We start from the raw sequence: 15,244 nt of genomic DNA, 5'->3' as shown, positions 1-15,244 counted from the left end.
GAGAGAGAAAATATCCAGAGGTATCTGGAAGAGTCCAGAGCAGAGAGAAAAGAAAACAGAGTGGACATGTCCAGGGCTGGAGAAGTAGGGGAGTGCAGTGGAGATGGCGAGAGATTAGAACACAGCAGGAGAGGGAATCCTGAGATTAGCCAGAGGCTAGCCACAGACAGAGTGTGTGGGGTGGTCAAATCATGTGGTTTACAAAAAGGGCGAGTCTGCTCAGGCGAGGGAGGGTCTAGGAGACTAATGTGGATTTTGAAATGTACAACAAGTACTTGTCAATAGGGACTGAGGGAGCCCCGGAGGCCAGCATGGACTCTATATGCAGCCATAGGAGCCATATGTTCCTTCTGCCAGAGGCAAGGGAAATGACTCCTTATTTTTTTGCAGATAGGAATCAGGTTTACAAGTTTCTGAGGAACACTGACTTTTTTCTAACCACCGGAAATCCTCCCATAGTCCATCTTGAGCTCATTCCTAGACATACGGACCACGGGAACTAGCAATCGTCTCCATAATTGCAGAGCCTTCTTGAGGTGTTGGAGGAAGACCTGGGGAAGGTGGTGTTCTCTTACTCCAATCACCCAGACCCTAGTGTTGCCACAAAGGAGCTAGGAGATGGAGCTAGAATGAGAAGCAAGCTGTGCTTTCCATCGCCCTGGGCTGAGGGTGCCGGTACACAGGGCTGAAGATGAGGCAGCTCCCGTTCACCTCTGGGCTTCTCCGTCTTCCGTCGTCTCCAGGTCTATAATGCCTCCCTTTCTCTTGTCCTTCTTCTGTCCATCCTCTCCTACCGTCCTTCCCCACGCACCTCTGTGTTCCTCTTTTGGCAGCTCCAGTCCCCAGTGTACTTCTGGGTTCCCATTTCCCCTCACTCAGAAGCCTCGGAGTTTTCCATGCGGTTGTCCGGCTTTCTCCAGAGTTGCGCTCATGTTTTGTTTTTCCGCGTTGCCCAACTTCCCTCTTTTCCCCTCAGCTCCACCCCATTTCTAGTCATTGTTTCCATTTCTTTGGTCATGGCTACGTTGTGGAGTCATCCTGGGTAGAATTTTTAAACACTACAAATTAATGTCGTGTGGCATGTCCATAGGGATCTGGTTAAACAATATATCATCCATCCAGTGGAATTTTCTGAAGCTGCCAGAACAAAGATGTTCTTCCTGTATTGGTTAGGGATGGGACACACCCTATATTCTTGAGTGAGGAAGCCAGAGTGTACTGAATGTAAGTGGCTTTGTATTCTCAGTTGCTGTGGATGACAACTGCTATGGATGGTCACTAGTTGTCCTGAAACCGTGGTGATGAAGTGGGCATAAAGGGAACGGAAGACTTGGCACTGTGAACCTATTAATATTGTTTTTGTTTCTGCAAGCATGTACTAATTTCCTATAAAAGAGAAAATAATTGAATCTCTCTTATTTGTCTTAAAGGGTGCACTAAGTCAAACGCCTATACTATTTTAATATATGCCACAGGCCCAAAATTGTCATCACATACACAACTGTCCAAGTAAAGAGGGATAATTAAGTCCTGGTGTTCAGTCACAACATTTATGGGAGGTGTTTTGGATGCTAACCTATAATCATAGTACTTAGGAGGCAGAGGAAGAGATTGCAAGCCTGAAGCTATGCTGGATTACTCAGTGATTTCTAGGCTGGAACGAATGGTATAGCAAGACCTGTCTTTAAAAAAAAAAAGGATCTATGAAAGAGGATATAAAACCATTTGTTTTTTATAAAGTTCTAATTCTGTCATGGCATTTTGACTTAACTGGTAGATAAGTGCTTAAAATATATTCACTACTGAAAGTGTAACATTTAATGTAAAGTCACACAGCTTCTATTTCAAATGCCAATTCTAATTATATGTTAATTCATTAAAATTTCTAGACTTTGGGTCTGGTTAATTTTGGTGTGTGATGTTTTTATTTATGTGCAAGATTTTTTGAATAATTAAATTTACAATAGAAAGAACACCCCCTGCAAAACAAACAAACAAACAAAGGGAGGATGAAAGGTAGCCTACCAGGTAGAAAGCCCTAGGTTTCATCTTCAGCATGACATAAAAACACAATTATTGGAGGTGTTTCTAGATCTTAACATAGAAGCCGAGATCTCAGGAATATTAATAGAATAAGGCATGCATTGATATGACCATATTATTTCCATAAGGCTTTAGTCAAGAAGTCTGATAAGAACAAAAACACCGTTCTCAGCATGAGAAGCTATTCGAGGTACGAGAAACATCCTTTAAATCTTCATGAGATGATGATGGACGGTGATGAGGTACAAATCAAGATCACTCTGGGAAGTCATTCCCAGAAAGCAAGGCAGCTAAGTAATGGCACGTGTTGGCAAGGATGCCAAAAATATCAGAGTCCATGTATACTACTGATGAGAAGATGCAATAGTTCGGGAGCTTTTGAAGAATGAAAATTCTTTAAATAACGGGCCACTTAACAACATGAACTAGCAACCCTACTCCTAGGCCTACACTTGAGAAGTGAATGTTTGTAATAGTTATAATAGTTGGCAGGTGGAGGAGCTAAGGTATCAACCAGTTGTTGAAGGAACAAACAGATGCGATAGTATTCATCCATAGAGTGACATGCAGATTGTGATAACAAGCCTTGCACCAAGGTAACAAATGCCTGAGGTAGATAACTTATCAAAAGATTTCGGAGCTTTCAATCCATAACTGGTTCATGGCTATTGCACCTGTGGAGAGGCCACAGCTCATGTTAGAAGCATGCAACAGAGGAAAACCACTCCTGGCTTGGGAGCAAAAGGGAGAAAAATGAAAGGGCTGAGGACTGTCCAGCCCCTATAGAAAGCACACATGCAGGGACCTAAATCCATTTCAGGAGTTATTTATTACCCCTTACAGGTTCAGGGAATGAGCCTTTGACCTTTGGAGGACACTCAAGATCCAGACTAGAGCACTGTTACATTGCTGAAATAAATGGGTGAATCTCAAAAATCTTATTCTGCGTGGAGGAAGCCAGTAAAGAATGGCCATGTATTGTGTTGATTCTATTCTCATGACACAAGAACAAGGATCTCTATAGAGACAGGAAGTAGACCAGTGTCCCCATAGGGCTGAGAGACACACAAAGATGGTGTAGTAATGGTTGATGGGTATGGGATCTCTTTTCGAGGTGATGGATGCAAGCTAGTGTGAATGCACCTAACCTATTAAGCTGTACATTTCAAATGGGTAAACCTTATGACATGTTATTTACATACTAATTAAGTACTGTACATAGTGTGCCTACTGTTACAGAATTGTGTAAGGGAAAGTATATTAGAAACAAAGCAAAACTCCAATTCAAATGGCTTACTAAGACCACTTTAAAAGCTCATATCACAGTTTCCTAAGAAACGCCGTTGGTCTACCCTTCATGAGCCCCTTCCCCACTAATTGAAACAAAATCCGCAGAGTCCCTAAATATTCTTTTCCCTATGACTGCTCCTGCCCAGAGCTCTTTAAGAGCCTGTACATGCGTAACTTCTCATCTTGCGGGAAATTCAGACTTCAACCACAGCAATCACTAGATGTCCTCATTTCCTGACCTCAGTAGTCTGCAACTATTCTGTCATAAGACAGGAAGTGTGGCAATGAAAGTTCTCTTTTCTCAAAAGGGACGAAGATTTCCTTTCTGTTGTCTGAGTTCTGTGGCTCACCTCTGGTGAGAACGCAGTTGCTTCTCTCTAGCCTAGGTTCAACTCACCCTGTCCCAGCCATGGCATTAATGTTTTCAGACCACCAGAGAACTTAGAGCTCCATAGGGTCCAAGTACAATTCCAGTATCCACCAGGTTACTTCTGATGGCCTTCTTCAAGCAGCATTTGATAGCTAGTGCATTATCTCATTAAAGTTATAATGCACCAACAATTATGAGAACTAGAAATTAGAAAAATAACAATATTATAATAATAGAATTTACAATTTATTTTGACTAGTGACCCGTGTACATATTGCTGTTAGATGAAAATATTGAGTCGATTATTAGGTGACTTTAATTCCTTTATCTTTCTATAAGCTTCCTTCTAGTCTAATTCTTGTTAGTCAAAACAACACATGCATTTCTTTTCTCCTATGACGTTAGGTATGTATACAACTGATATCTTCTTGTGAATGCAGAAAGTAGTTAAGACGCCCAAGACTTTTCTACTTCACTTCTGCCTTTCTTTCATTGTGATAAAATAATCCTCCTGTTTCATCTCTCATATTTTGCCCCTTTGACCCCATTTTGTCTCCACTTTGCCCATTTTCTTCTAATGAAAAGGAATTATATGTATCATTGTAGAGTTTTATTCCCCCCTCCCTCATAAAAAAAAAACCAAACAAAAACCCCAAACCAAAAACCAATTTTGGCTTCAGTGTATTTTCTGGCCACCTTTCTCTCTTGCCCATCACTCCTTTCCCCTCCTTTCTCCTTTCTTCCCCTCTTCCCCCTTTTTCCTGTCTCTTCTCTTACCCTCCTCTTTTATCTCTGTCCTATACAGAACTTTCTTTGTTCCTGCAATATTTTTTTCAGTTCCAAGTTGAGCTGTAGATGTCCTCCCAGAAGCCTTGGTCTCAGTTAGGAGGGCCCCTGCTTCTAAGGAGGAGTAGGGGAACGGGAGTCTTTTGGGACTAGAGGAGGTCGTAAAGCCGAACCTATTGCCTACTCATAGTGCTTAACAATTCTCATGTCTGTTCCCTCCGCAGTTTCTCCTCGCTAGCATGGGCATGCTAAGGGTGATACAGATTCTGTCAACAGACAAAACCCCACTAATTAGTCAAAATACTCAGCTCTACAGAAACAGACTTCATTTCCATATGGATTTCATCTTCAGCAAGCTGGTCCTATCTGCTGGAGATGACGAGAGTCTAGTCCCCTCTCTCAAGGGGTGTGGTCTTGGGGAATGCCTGGTGCAGAAAAGGAGTTTTACTGTGTGCGAAGATGATTGTGAAGGGAGTAACGTATTGACTCTGAGGATTCATTAGGGAGCTCCACCTATGGAAGACGGGCACAGTGCTTGATGCTCTCTACTTCCTGGGCTAGCTTCAGTTGCAACTCATCTCTTTTGCTGCCTCTGTACAGTTTTGCCCTTGCTGTAGAGACCCATGATCACTTGGGAGCCTTCTCGCAGATCCAGCGATAGGTGACGTCACACGATACAGCATCAAATGTCTTTGTCAGGCCTATAGTGACGCAGAGGAAGTTCTGGTTCTCGTTGCTAACGCTAAATGAAAAGAGAAAAAGGTAGTTAAGGTTTCGGGTCTGACTTGGACTGTGAGTGAGGGGAAGGTCTCATGGGAGCTGTGCGTGGAGGGGATGCAGCCTTATGCAACCACACCCCCTCCTCCCCTGCACTGTGTCTTTCATCTTAACTTAGATCCCTTCTTCTCAATACATCTTCACCAACCCAGCCCTATACCTCTTGCTTCCCCTCACCTCCCCTGTGGAGACTCACAGACTCCAAGGATCTTGGCCTAACTTGCTAATATTAGGTTGGAAATATCCTATGTGATGTCACTGCCCACATCCCTAAAAATCATATTTTAGTACTGGTTGTGTGTTTATAACAGGAAAGCCCAAGGAAGAAGGAAAGAAAAATTTCACCCCTTTCTACACTTGAGCTGACTCTAGGAAAAACTTGGTGGATGCAAACTGATGGACTTCTTTTTTTTTTTTTTTTGTTCTGATGGACTTCTTATACATCCTCTCTGTCATACAGATCCTTTGGTCTGACTATAAAGTCTCCTTTCATGAAAAAGTTGCATGGGATTGGTCCGAAGGGACTATGGAATCAAATTATCACCCTGCTGTTGCTCTATGAAACTCAACACATTTCTAACTTTTTTCACATCCAGTTCAACTGCTTGGGAGAAATAAAAGCTTTCTCTATGACATCCTGGTAAAGACACGGAGAAAGAATCCATTTTCAACACAGTGTAGCACCTGATGTTAGTAGACACCAAGTGGATATTAATTTCCTCCCCACTGTAAGGAAATGCAGTTGCACGTTGGGGACTCAGCTTGTTCCTTGTCTGGCTCATCATTTCTATATGAAGACTGGGAAGGTTACAGCCTTCTCCAAAGTTTGACTGCATGGAATGATGTCCTGAAAATAGCTCCTGAGAGTTACAGGTTCAACTTAAGATATAGATAGGGTATAGGCATATAATACATTTTCTTTAAATGAAGGAGCTATATCTGGAGAAATGCCATGATGCATAGTTTAATGGGCTATGAAATATCATATGAGGTACAGCAACAGCTATGTGTATGGGTCAGTTTGAAGAAGATAATTTATTATATGACTGATTCTCTTCTAGTTTTCCATTATGTAAGATGCTTGATATTTTCTATAACAAAAAGGTTAAACAGGAAAGAAATGGGTTGGAAGGAACCAGAAAATCGGAACAGAGACCAGCCTAAGCCTCTGAGCTGTCTCAGTCTGACTCGGGTTTTTGTCTTCTTATGCACAAATCCCTAGGGCAGTGTAACGTGCTCACGTACTTGCCATTGAACACAGATTTGTTGACCCAGTGCCACGTTTTCTCTCCAGGCTGACGCACCAAACCAACAAAGTACTTCTCAGCATCAGCTATGTCCTGAAGAAACTTCTAGAAATTAAAAGAGAAGCCCAGCAGTGAGGTCCTCACTGCTGCATCCTGAGCGGGTGGTCAATGATTGGCCAGGGAACCAGGAAGGCAGCAGAGGATTGGGTAGTGGATGTCACGAGCACTTGCTCTTAAATCCCAAGGAAGCTCTGAAACTTTGCCAGAAGTAAGATCACCTAGATATCTGAACCAAACACAGACTGCCTGGCTTCTGGTACAGAGGATCTCATGGAGACGATGAAGCGCTTAGGTTACTGATAAATGCTCTGGTGATGTCAGTATTGCCCTCCTGGGCCAACCCAGAAGGGCCGGGGAAGGAGGGCACCACAATCAAAACCAGGTCATTTCAAACATACATTTCATATCTGGTATGGCTTTCTTTGTAGAATTTTCATTATTCTAGAAGATTTCACATTCCTAGTAAAGCTCAATCAAATGAAAAATAAAATGTACTGAGAGTTATCAACAAACCATAAATGTTGTGATCTTTTTTTTGGGGGGTCTGGTCAATATGCAGAGGAGGCTGGAGACTTAGGGTAGGATGGTGGAAATTGGATGCACCAGAACTTAAATGGTGAATAGAGGAAGTAGTGGGATCGATTTCTACTTGTTCTCCTCTTCTCTGTACCTCTTCCTCTTTCTCTCTCCATCCTCTGCCTCTCTATTGCTCCTGATTTTCTACCAGAAAACATCTTGCTTTTCCACTTGGGTACTTCGCCCTAGAGATTTGTGGGATTCTGGTTGCTGGCCTTGTTTATCTATTCAGGGACACCCCTCTTGAAAATTCCTCCCATCACAGGGTGATTTTTTTGGGGAAAGGATAGTTGAGGAAAACATGAACGGGGTGTAGCGTCGTACCTAGTGTCCAGCCAGTGTGAAGGCCTGAAGAAGAGGCAACTATACATAAAATATGTCTGACCTAAAAGTGATGAGTTCAGTGTTCTTTTGTTGTTTGTGATCTTCGTCAAACAACTTTTATTTTGGCTGAGGGGATGCATCAGTTGGTGAGGCACTTGCTGTATAAGTGTGACTACCAAGATCAGATTCTCCAGCACCCATGGGAAAGCCTGATGGCAGAGTGATCTGTAATCCTAGCTTTCCTATGGCAAGATGAGAGACAGAAATAGAGGATCTCTGAAGACTGGGAGTCGGGAGCAGCTAACCTAGCTATGTGGTGGTGAATAACAAGTCACCCTGCCTCAAACAAGGTAAAAAAAAAGGATGCAATAAACAAAGCTGTTACATAGTGTTAATCTATTTTCATTACCACAAAGGTAAACTCCAAATTGTTATCTGATTCTTTGTTTTTGGCATTATAATGATATTAATACATATTTTTCTTACATACAATGAGATGATGCTTTAATATCTCAAGTAACTTATATCTTTCTCCTTTACTATATATATTAACATCTCACAAAATATTCTGTAATTTTTTCAGTAATTTATATTTGTATTATATTAACACTTATTCATGCACTCATTTTTTATGTCTGTGTTTTGAGGTGTTTGTATATGTACATATTCATGTGTACTATCATACATGTGTCACTTTGGGAGGTGAGAGCACAACCGGTGGGAGCTGGTTCTCGCTGAGATCATGTGGGTCCTAGAGATTGAATTCAGGCCATCAGACCCAGTGGCCAGAACCTATACCCTCTGTGTCATCTTACCAGGTTCATATGACAGTTACTTATTTTATTTGTTTTATATATTATACATATGTATGTGCTCACATGTGTGTGACATAGTCTTCCTGTGGAGATCAGAGGGCAATTGTGGGAGTTGCATCTCTCCTTGTGTTATGTGAATCTCAGGTCTCTGGGGTCAAATTCAGGTCATCAGTCATGATAGCACACGACTGTATCTATTGAGCTATCCTCCCAGTCCTTAAACTACTTCTGCACGCATTAGGTCTCTGGTAACTCCTTGGACTTTAAATGTCTCTGTCCATTCTTACTGGGGTTTATGGGGACGACAACAGAATCTGGGTTTCTAGCTTAGATGAAGATGAAGAACCTCCCACTGTCAGGTTTAGGAGAAGGAGGACTGTGAAATTCCCAGCGAGACTCATCTCTAGTCCTCATCAGCATGCTACCCCTACATCACCAAATTGTCCCGTAGACTCCACCAAGTGCCGCTGGTGCAGGGCAGGCTGTTCTATTACCACCATCCCAATGCTTTTACCAGTTTCTCTGGTGTGTTGACAATTGCCAGTGTGGAACCTTTTGTCTCACAGTCATCCTTGCTGTTTTTCCAAGATAATTCGGAGGTGGAGAAGAAGAAGCATCTTCCTTGATAAAATTCCCAGTCACTGGGACAGGCTGGAGAGATTGGGAGAGGAAGAGCAAAGACAGAGACGGAGAATGAGAACGTGATTATTGCTTTGCAGTGTGAACCCTGGAACCGAGTCATAAAATGATGGCACATGAGTTTCTTAATAACTACATTAAAATTTTTTCCCGATTTATGAAGAAATTCCATCACTTTAGTCGGCCTCCCTGTTCCTGACAGAGAGAGAATAAAAGCTTTTCATCGTTCCTTTGAGCAGAAGTCTCACAGGAAAGGAGGTGATGGGGAAAAGTCCTTGAGAATCAGCTTGTGGGTACCAAGGGGGTGAGAGGAGCCTGGGGTCATGCACTGTACCTGTTCCGTAGCTCCTTGTAGGAGCGAGGCTTTCATCATTTCTCCCCAAAATCCGTGAGACTGAAATGCAAAGAAGGCCAGATGGTTACTACACGGCGGCGAACATAGCAGTCCTTAGGGTGTGGGCTTCTGAGTTCCGACTGTCTGTTTCTAAATGTCCCTGATGTTCTGGATGGAAAAAGTATTTTCCTGGATAAAATTCCCAGTGTTTGGGGCAGGCTGAAGAGATTTTAGATGGGCAGGGGGGTGGGGGATGGCTTTGTGGAAGGAAGGAGGGAAGAAGGGAAAAGGGAGGGAGACAGGGACGGAAAGAGACGCTGTGGAGAGGACATGGGCCTTGGCCGCTCACAGTTGTCAGACACGTTCTTTCTCTGAAATGTCCATCTAACTAGTACCATGATCTATCATGCTTTGTACTCAAGTCCTACTTCATGCCTTACCTCCCCACCCCCACCCGCTGCCGTTATGGTAGTAGCTGTGAACTACTTAGGAGACAAAAAAGATGTGTGTGTGTGTGTGTGTGTGTGTGTGTGTGTGTGTGTGTGAGAGAGAGAGAGAGAGAGAGAGAGAGAGAGAGAGAGAGAGAGAGAGAGAGAGAGAGAGAGAGAGTGTTAGTATTCCAGAGTGCTCTTCTTTCTTTCTTTCTTTCTTTCTTTCTTTCTTTTCTTTTCTTTTCTTTTCTTCTCTTTCTTTCTTTTTCTTTTCTTTTCTTTTCTTTTTTTGGTTTTTGGAGACAGGGGTTTCTCTGTGTAATAGCCCTGGCTGTCCAGGCTGGCCTCGAACTCAAGGGTCCTCTTGCTTCAGCCTCCCGAGTGCTGGAATTAAAGGCATGCGCCACCACTGCCTGGCTCATTTCTTTCTTATATACATTTTTAGTGTGGTTATCTCCAGAGGGCTGTTTGAAGCACCTTCTTTTTTAACCTAACAGAATATTTTTATTAATTATTTGGGAATTTCACATAGTGTACCCTGACCACACTCGCTTCCTAGTTCTCCCGGGTTCACGCTCATCTACCCTTCTGGCCACCTCTGAGAAAAAAGAAGAAAAATAGAAAGAAAAAAAAGAAAGAAGAAAATTCCAAGTCCATTTTGTGTTGCCCTTATACTTTTACTCTGGGCTCCACACCACATTTTTGTTGTTCCCTTTATTTCTGGGGTCCAAACCCTCTATGTGAGGCTACAACCCAGGGCAGCCTTTCGATGCTTTTCTCTTTGGCATTTCCTCAGCTCTAAGGGTTGCAACTGAGTGAAGCAGGACACAGGACTCAGGCCGTTGCAGCAGATTAGAAGGTAGGTAACTGATCCGGAGATTTCTCTAAATATACAAGTTCTCTTTTTAAAATACAAAATGTGGGGATTGGTGGACCCCTAAGAGGCTCGTTTCTCCCGGGAGCACTGGCTGTCTGAGCAGACCACTATGATGGCTCCGTAGGCTACTGAACTCTCCCCTCAGGGATCCTGGTTATTTTTTGGTTATGCTTAAGACATTTACCCAGGTACCAAGTAGTAACTTAAAAGTCATATTGATGAGACAGACATCAGCATTCACTTTTTATTGCATCCTCTAGCTCAGTGACTTTAATATAATAGACTGGTTTTTAAAAAATTAAAATATATATTTTTTGGTCTTAAATATGTCAGTAGTGATCCGTATCTTAAGAGGCAGTGACACGGAGTTCTTGCAGAAGGCCTCAAGAATCTCTAGAGGGTTTGGGGCTAGAGAGATGGTGCAGTTCCCAGCACCCCCATGCTGGCTCACACCACATGTAACTCCAGTTCCAGGGTCCTTTTATGGCATCCATAGGCCCCCATACGCACACTTGTATATGTGAAGGCAAATCATTCATATACACAAAATGAATAACTGTTTAAAAGCAGAGTCATGAATTAGAAACAAGCCCCATGCTCCTTTTGTGTGAAACATCTGGCATTGAGATTATTTTTCCTTATAGATGAGGCTTGATTGTTATCTTATTTTTATTCTTATCACATGGTTGGTCTAACATAATGTTTGTCACACAAAAATATGCCTTGTCTTTTGTAGTGGAACATGACCTGGTGTGTGTGTGTGTGTGTGTGTGCATGTTTGGGTGAGTGTATATACTGGGTGCCTTCTTCAATCATTGTCCATCTCCTTTACTAAGACAGGGTCTCTTTCCTGGAGACTGGAATCTGGAATCTGGAATTCACAAATTCAACTAGGCTGACTGGCCATTGAGCACCATGGATCTACCTATCTGCCTCCGTCCACCAGGCTTGGTGTTACAGGCACACACTGCAATGACTTTGCTGTTCATTTCTCCACTTGTAAAGGAGAAAAGAACCTTCGTGTAGCATTTGTACCCAAGTTTCTTAGGAACCGTCAGAATTCAGGGCGTAGAAGCTGGATGCTAGTGAGATTACCATTCTGCACATTAGTGGTTCCGTAGCTCTCCGTGGGGATGAAGCCATCATTACTTTTGCCAAAAACCTGTGGGACTGCAAAGAAAATCTGCTAGTGGCTCAGCCCTGCCAAGAGCAGCCCTGTTGAGGGGGTTCACTAGGCATGTGGGCTGTCTAGGAGGTGATCTGGTGTTTGCAAGGACTTATACCATGATGTACCCTGAAACTACTTCCAGCCTCTGACATGCTGTCAGGAGCCATTGATTTGGGAAAATCCAGGAGGCATGAGAGATCTCTGGAGGTGATCCGATATTTGCAAGGTCTGTATCATGATGTGCCCCAGAATTGCTTCCAACCTCTGACTACCCTGTCAATTGTGCACTGCTGCATCTCTCTGAAATCTGGCATTAGAGCCGGGCATGGTGGCGCATGCCTTTAATCCCAGTGCCCAGGGAGGCAGAGGCAGGTGAATCACTGTGAGTCTAAGGCCAGCTTGGTCTACAAAGTGAGTCCAGGACAGCCAGGACTACATTCATGGCCAGCCCGGTCTACAAAGCGAGTCCAGGATAGCCAAGATTACACAGAGAAACCCTGTCTCGAAAAACCAAAAATAAATACATCTGGCATTGGTGTGAATTGTTATTTTCTGGGTACTGACCAGCTCTGATTGAGCAAACTTCCTAGAGGATCTTATTGAAGATGTACTTTTTGTTATCCAGATGAATTAATCCCTGATTATGGAATTCCTGATTTGGCTCAAATAGTTTTAAAAGTTAAAGTTAGTTTATGGCTGCAATAAATACCTTTGTGGACCTCTAGATGCCTCACTAGGATAGCCTACCAGCAGATTTGTGGCTTCAGATAAGCCTCCACCACAGATGGCACCACGAATCCTGGTATTTCACCATAAATATAGCTAACTTTGTTTAAACTCCATGTGAACCTATGTGGAATGAAGTTACCTAGAGACGTCTGAATTTACTCTGTTTCTTAGAATGAAAGACAGACAAAATTATTGTCCTGAGCTCATAACAAACTAAGAGATAGCTGGATAATGTATAGTCAGGACCGTCCTAACTGATAAGTTGTATACTCTTGTAAGTTTCTGACCCTATTAACCTTAGACCCTGTCAATCTTTGTCATTCTGAACTCACCATGAACTTATGTAATGGATACATAGATAAGAAATGTTTAGATTTAAAGCATGTAACCTGTTGTATTTTAGAATTCATCTGCTTTTGTGATTAATTGTACTGTTTTGACTATGAGGTAATTCCCTGTTCTCAGAAGTATAAGTATGGTCTTCTACAATAAACGAGAAGGAGAGAGCGGGAAAAGTTGAGGAAAAAAAATGAAGCAGCTCAACTTCAGGTGAAGTTAAGATGCCTGACTTCATCCACTTTTTCTCCTGATCCTCTTCTCTTGAATGTATGTGTGTGAGTGGTTTATTTTCTATCTCCCTCTTACTTCGTATTTCTCTGTAGATTCGCAAATAAGTTAGCAGACTCAGGGCCATCAGCCTTCTACAGCTAATAAGCCTACGTTTACACCAACTTATTGGAGATCTCCGTAAAGAGGCCTATCTACAGATCAAAGGCCTCCTTTTACGACCCCGTGCAGTTTGTAGCCAGAAGCTGCTTTTACAGCCTCAGCCATAGGAAAAAAGGTGGTCAGTTTAAGTTCTCCTCAGCCGCAGTACAGCCAGTCCCTAGAGAAGAAACCTTGGGCTCTTTTTCCCTTTCCTTCCTTTTTCTTCTTTCAATCCTGATCGGTTGCCTGAGCCATCAGCTCTGGCCACCCAAGAGATAAAGTGAACAAGAAGGGCACCCGCGATCCTACCCCAGAGTGAATCTACCCTGGACCCTCACCAGAGCACTAGCCGGGCATTAACACAGCCCCAGTGTGGCTGCAAATGAAGGGAACAAATGAGCCACAGGGGATGCCAGGGAACTGTGACCAGGAGGAAGCACTGAGGTTTCTGCCTCCGAAGGACTGTGTGTATTTTCACTGGTCTTCACTTAGCTATGTGTATCTCTTCTGCTCTCCTTATAGTCATTACACGTTAGAATTGAGTCACCAGGAAAATGCCCCTTACCCAACTGCTTCAACTTACTCACATTTCCTTCCTCCTTAACTTTTCTTACTGGCTTTAGAACTAACTCGTTGGCTATGGGGCTTCTAATGAATACTAATGAATACAGTAAATCCTAATGAATTGATTGAGAATGATTTATACACACAGTGCACACACACAATGCACACACACATGCACACACACACACACACACACACACACACACACACACACACACACACACACACACACCCCTCAGTTAAATCTTGCTCTTATAGTTAGCTCTTCATACAGCCTTATTCTATGGAGCAGTATTTTTAAAATTATAGCAACAGTAAAAAGCCAGGCAAAAACATTCTAGTGAAGATTGACCAGTGAAGACTCTCATAAAAGCTTCACGTAAGGGCTCTACCCTCTTTCCACAGTCAGTTGTGTATCTCTATTGTAGACCACGGAACCCAACCCCACATGTCTGCTGGAGTGTGGGAAGACAATGAGGAAGAAGTCGGGCATTGAGTCTTTACACTCAGTCTGGCGTTCTGAATAGAATAAACCAGCATGGATGCTGGAGAGAAGGCTTGCACAAATACTCACAATACAGCAGGAATAAGGTCATTCCAACAGCTTTGATCACTACTACGATGAGCCCTGAGATGATCATGTGCCAGTTCATGATGACGGGGATTCAGGGACCTGTGGAGAATCAGAGCAACATCATCAGAATCGGGGTGTGAAGCTGCTTTCTCCTGTCTGAGCGTTGTCTCTTGCTCAGAGTACCCAAGGAGGGACTGGAAGACAGGCATTCTGTTTACGGGTAGAAGGAAGTGACCCAGAAACACCCAGAACACTGATGGGAGACCTGACGTGCTGTCTCTCCTTCATGGAATCTTTAGCATTAGGCCTTAACCTTGTCTGTCTCCTGTTGGTTTTCTGAATTTTGTCTAATAAGTAAATCTGCAATCCAAGAATAGTCTTGAAATTACCCTTGTTGACAAGCTTCTAGTCTTGCCAATGCTAATTACTCTTATAGAAGCCCCAGTCTCCAGTGTGTCAGGAGTATGTGACAGATGAACAGAGGACAGACAGACAGACAGGCAGGCAGGCAGACAGACAGACAGATAGACAGACTTACCTGATCTCTTTCTGGAAGTCTGGGTTGTCATACAGATAGGAGTCTTTTTGATAGGTTACTACTTGGTGCGGTGAGCAGGGTTCCTTGTCTCCTGAGTATATGCTCCTGCTTGGGTAATGTTCTTGTTCACAACGGCTCTGTCCTAGGAGCATCTCCAAGCAGATGCTTCTTCCTGTTTGGTGCTCTTGGTAAAGGAGCAGGCGGGGCAAAGAGGGGGAAGGGAAGTTCTAGCTCAGCAGGAGGAAGGTTCTTGTCAGGGGAACATCTCCAGAAGGATTTGAAAACCGTGTGCCTTAGCTCAGACTCACCCTTTATCTGTTAACTTTTAGTTGCTCATAGGATGAGATTTGGTTCCTTAATATAGTATACACATCTTTGCATATCCCTTCTTTTG

The 15,244-nt window shown here is 43.0% G+C and overlaps 1 protein-coding gene across 3 annotated transcripts; it reads right to left on the bottom strand.

Moving 5' to 3' along the window:
* Positions 1-3,927: 3,927 nt before the first annotated feature.
* On the bottom strand, positions 3,928-15,019 carry CLEC5A (C-type lectin domain containing 5A). Of its 3 annotated transcripts, none has more exons than XM_084786819.1 (7): positions 14,851-15,019; positions 14,313-14,411; positions 11,665-11,739; positions 9,262-9,321; positions 8,803-8,939; positions 6,512-6,618; positions 3,928-5,231 (listed from the first exon to the last, which is right to left on the bottom strand). In XM_084786819.1, exons 2-7 carry the CDS (start codon positions 14,389-14,391, stop codon positions 5,117-5,119), a joined length of 573 nt encoding a protein of 190 aa, XP_084642945.1. In that variant the 5' UTR covers positions 14,392-14,411; positions 14,851-15,019; the 3' UTR covers positions 3,928-5,116. The 3 variants fall into 3 exon arrangements, with proteins under 3 accessions (XP_084642945.1, XP_084642947.1, XP_084642946.1); XM_084786821.1 differs by having other exon boundaries at positions 6,516-6,618; XM_084786820.1 differs by lacking the exon at positions 11,665-11,739.
* Between the last annotated feature and the right edge of the window lie 225 nt (positions 15,020-15,244).

The sequence above is a fragment of the Acomys minous genome (assembly GCF_964271855.1).
Source record: "Acomys minous genome assembly, chromosome: 6".
Lineage (NCBI taxonomy): Eukaryota > Metazoa > Chordata > Mammalia > Rodentia > Muridae > Acomys > Acomys minous.
Note: the sequence above shows the minus strand (reverse complement) of the source record. Positions and strands in the feature narration are given on the sequence as shown.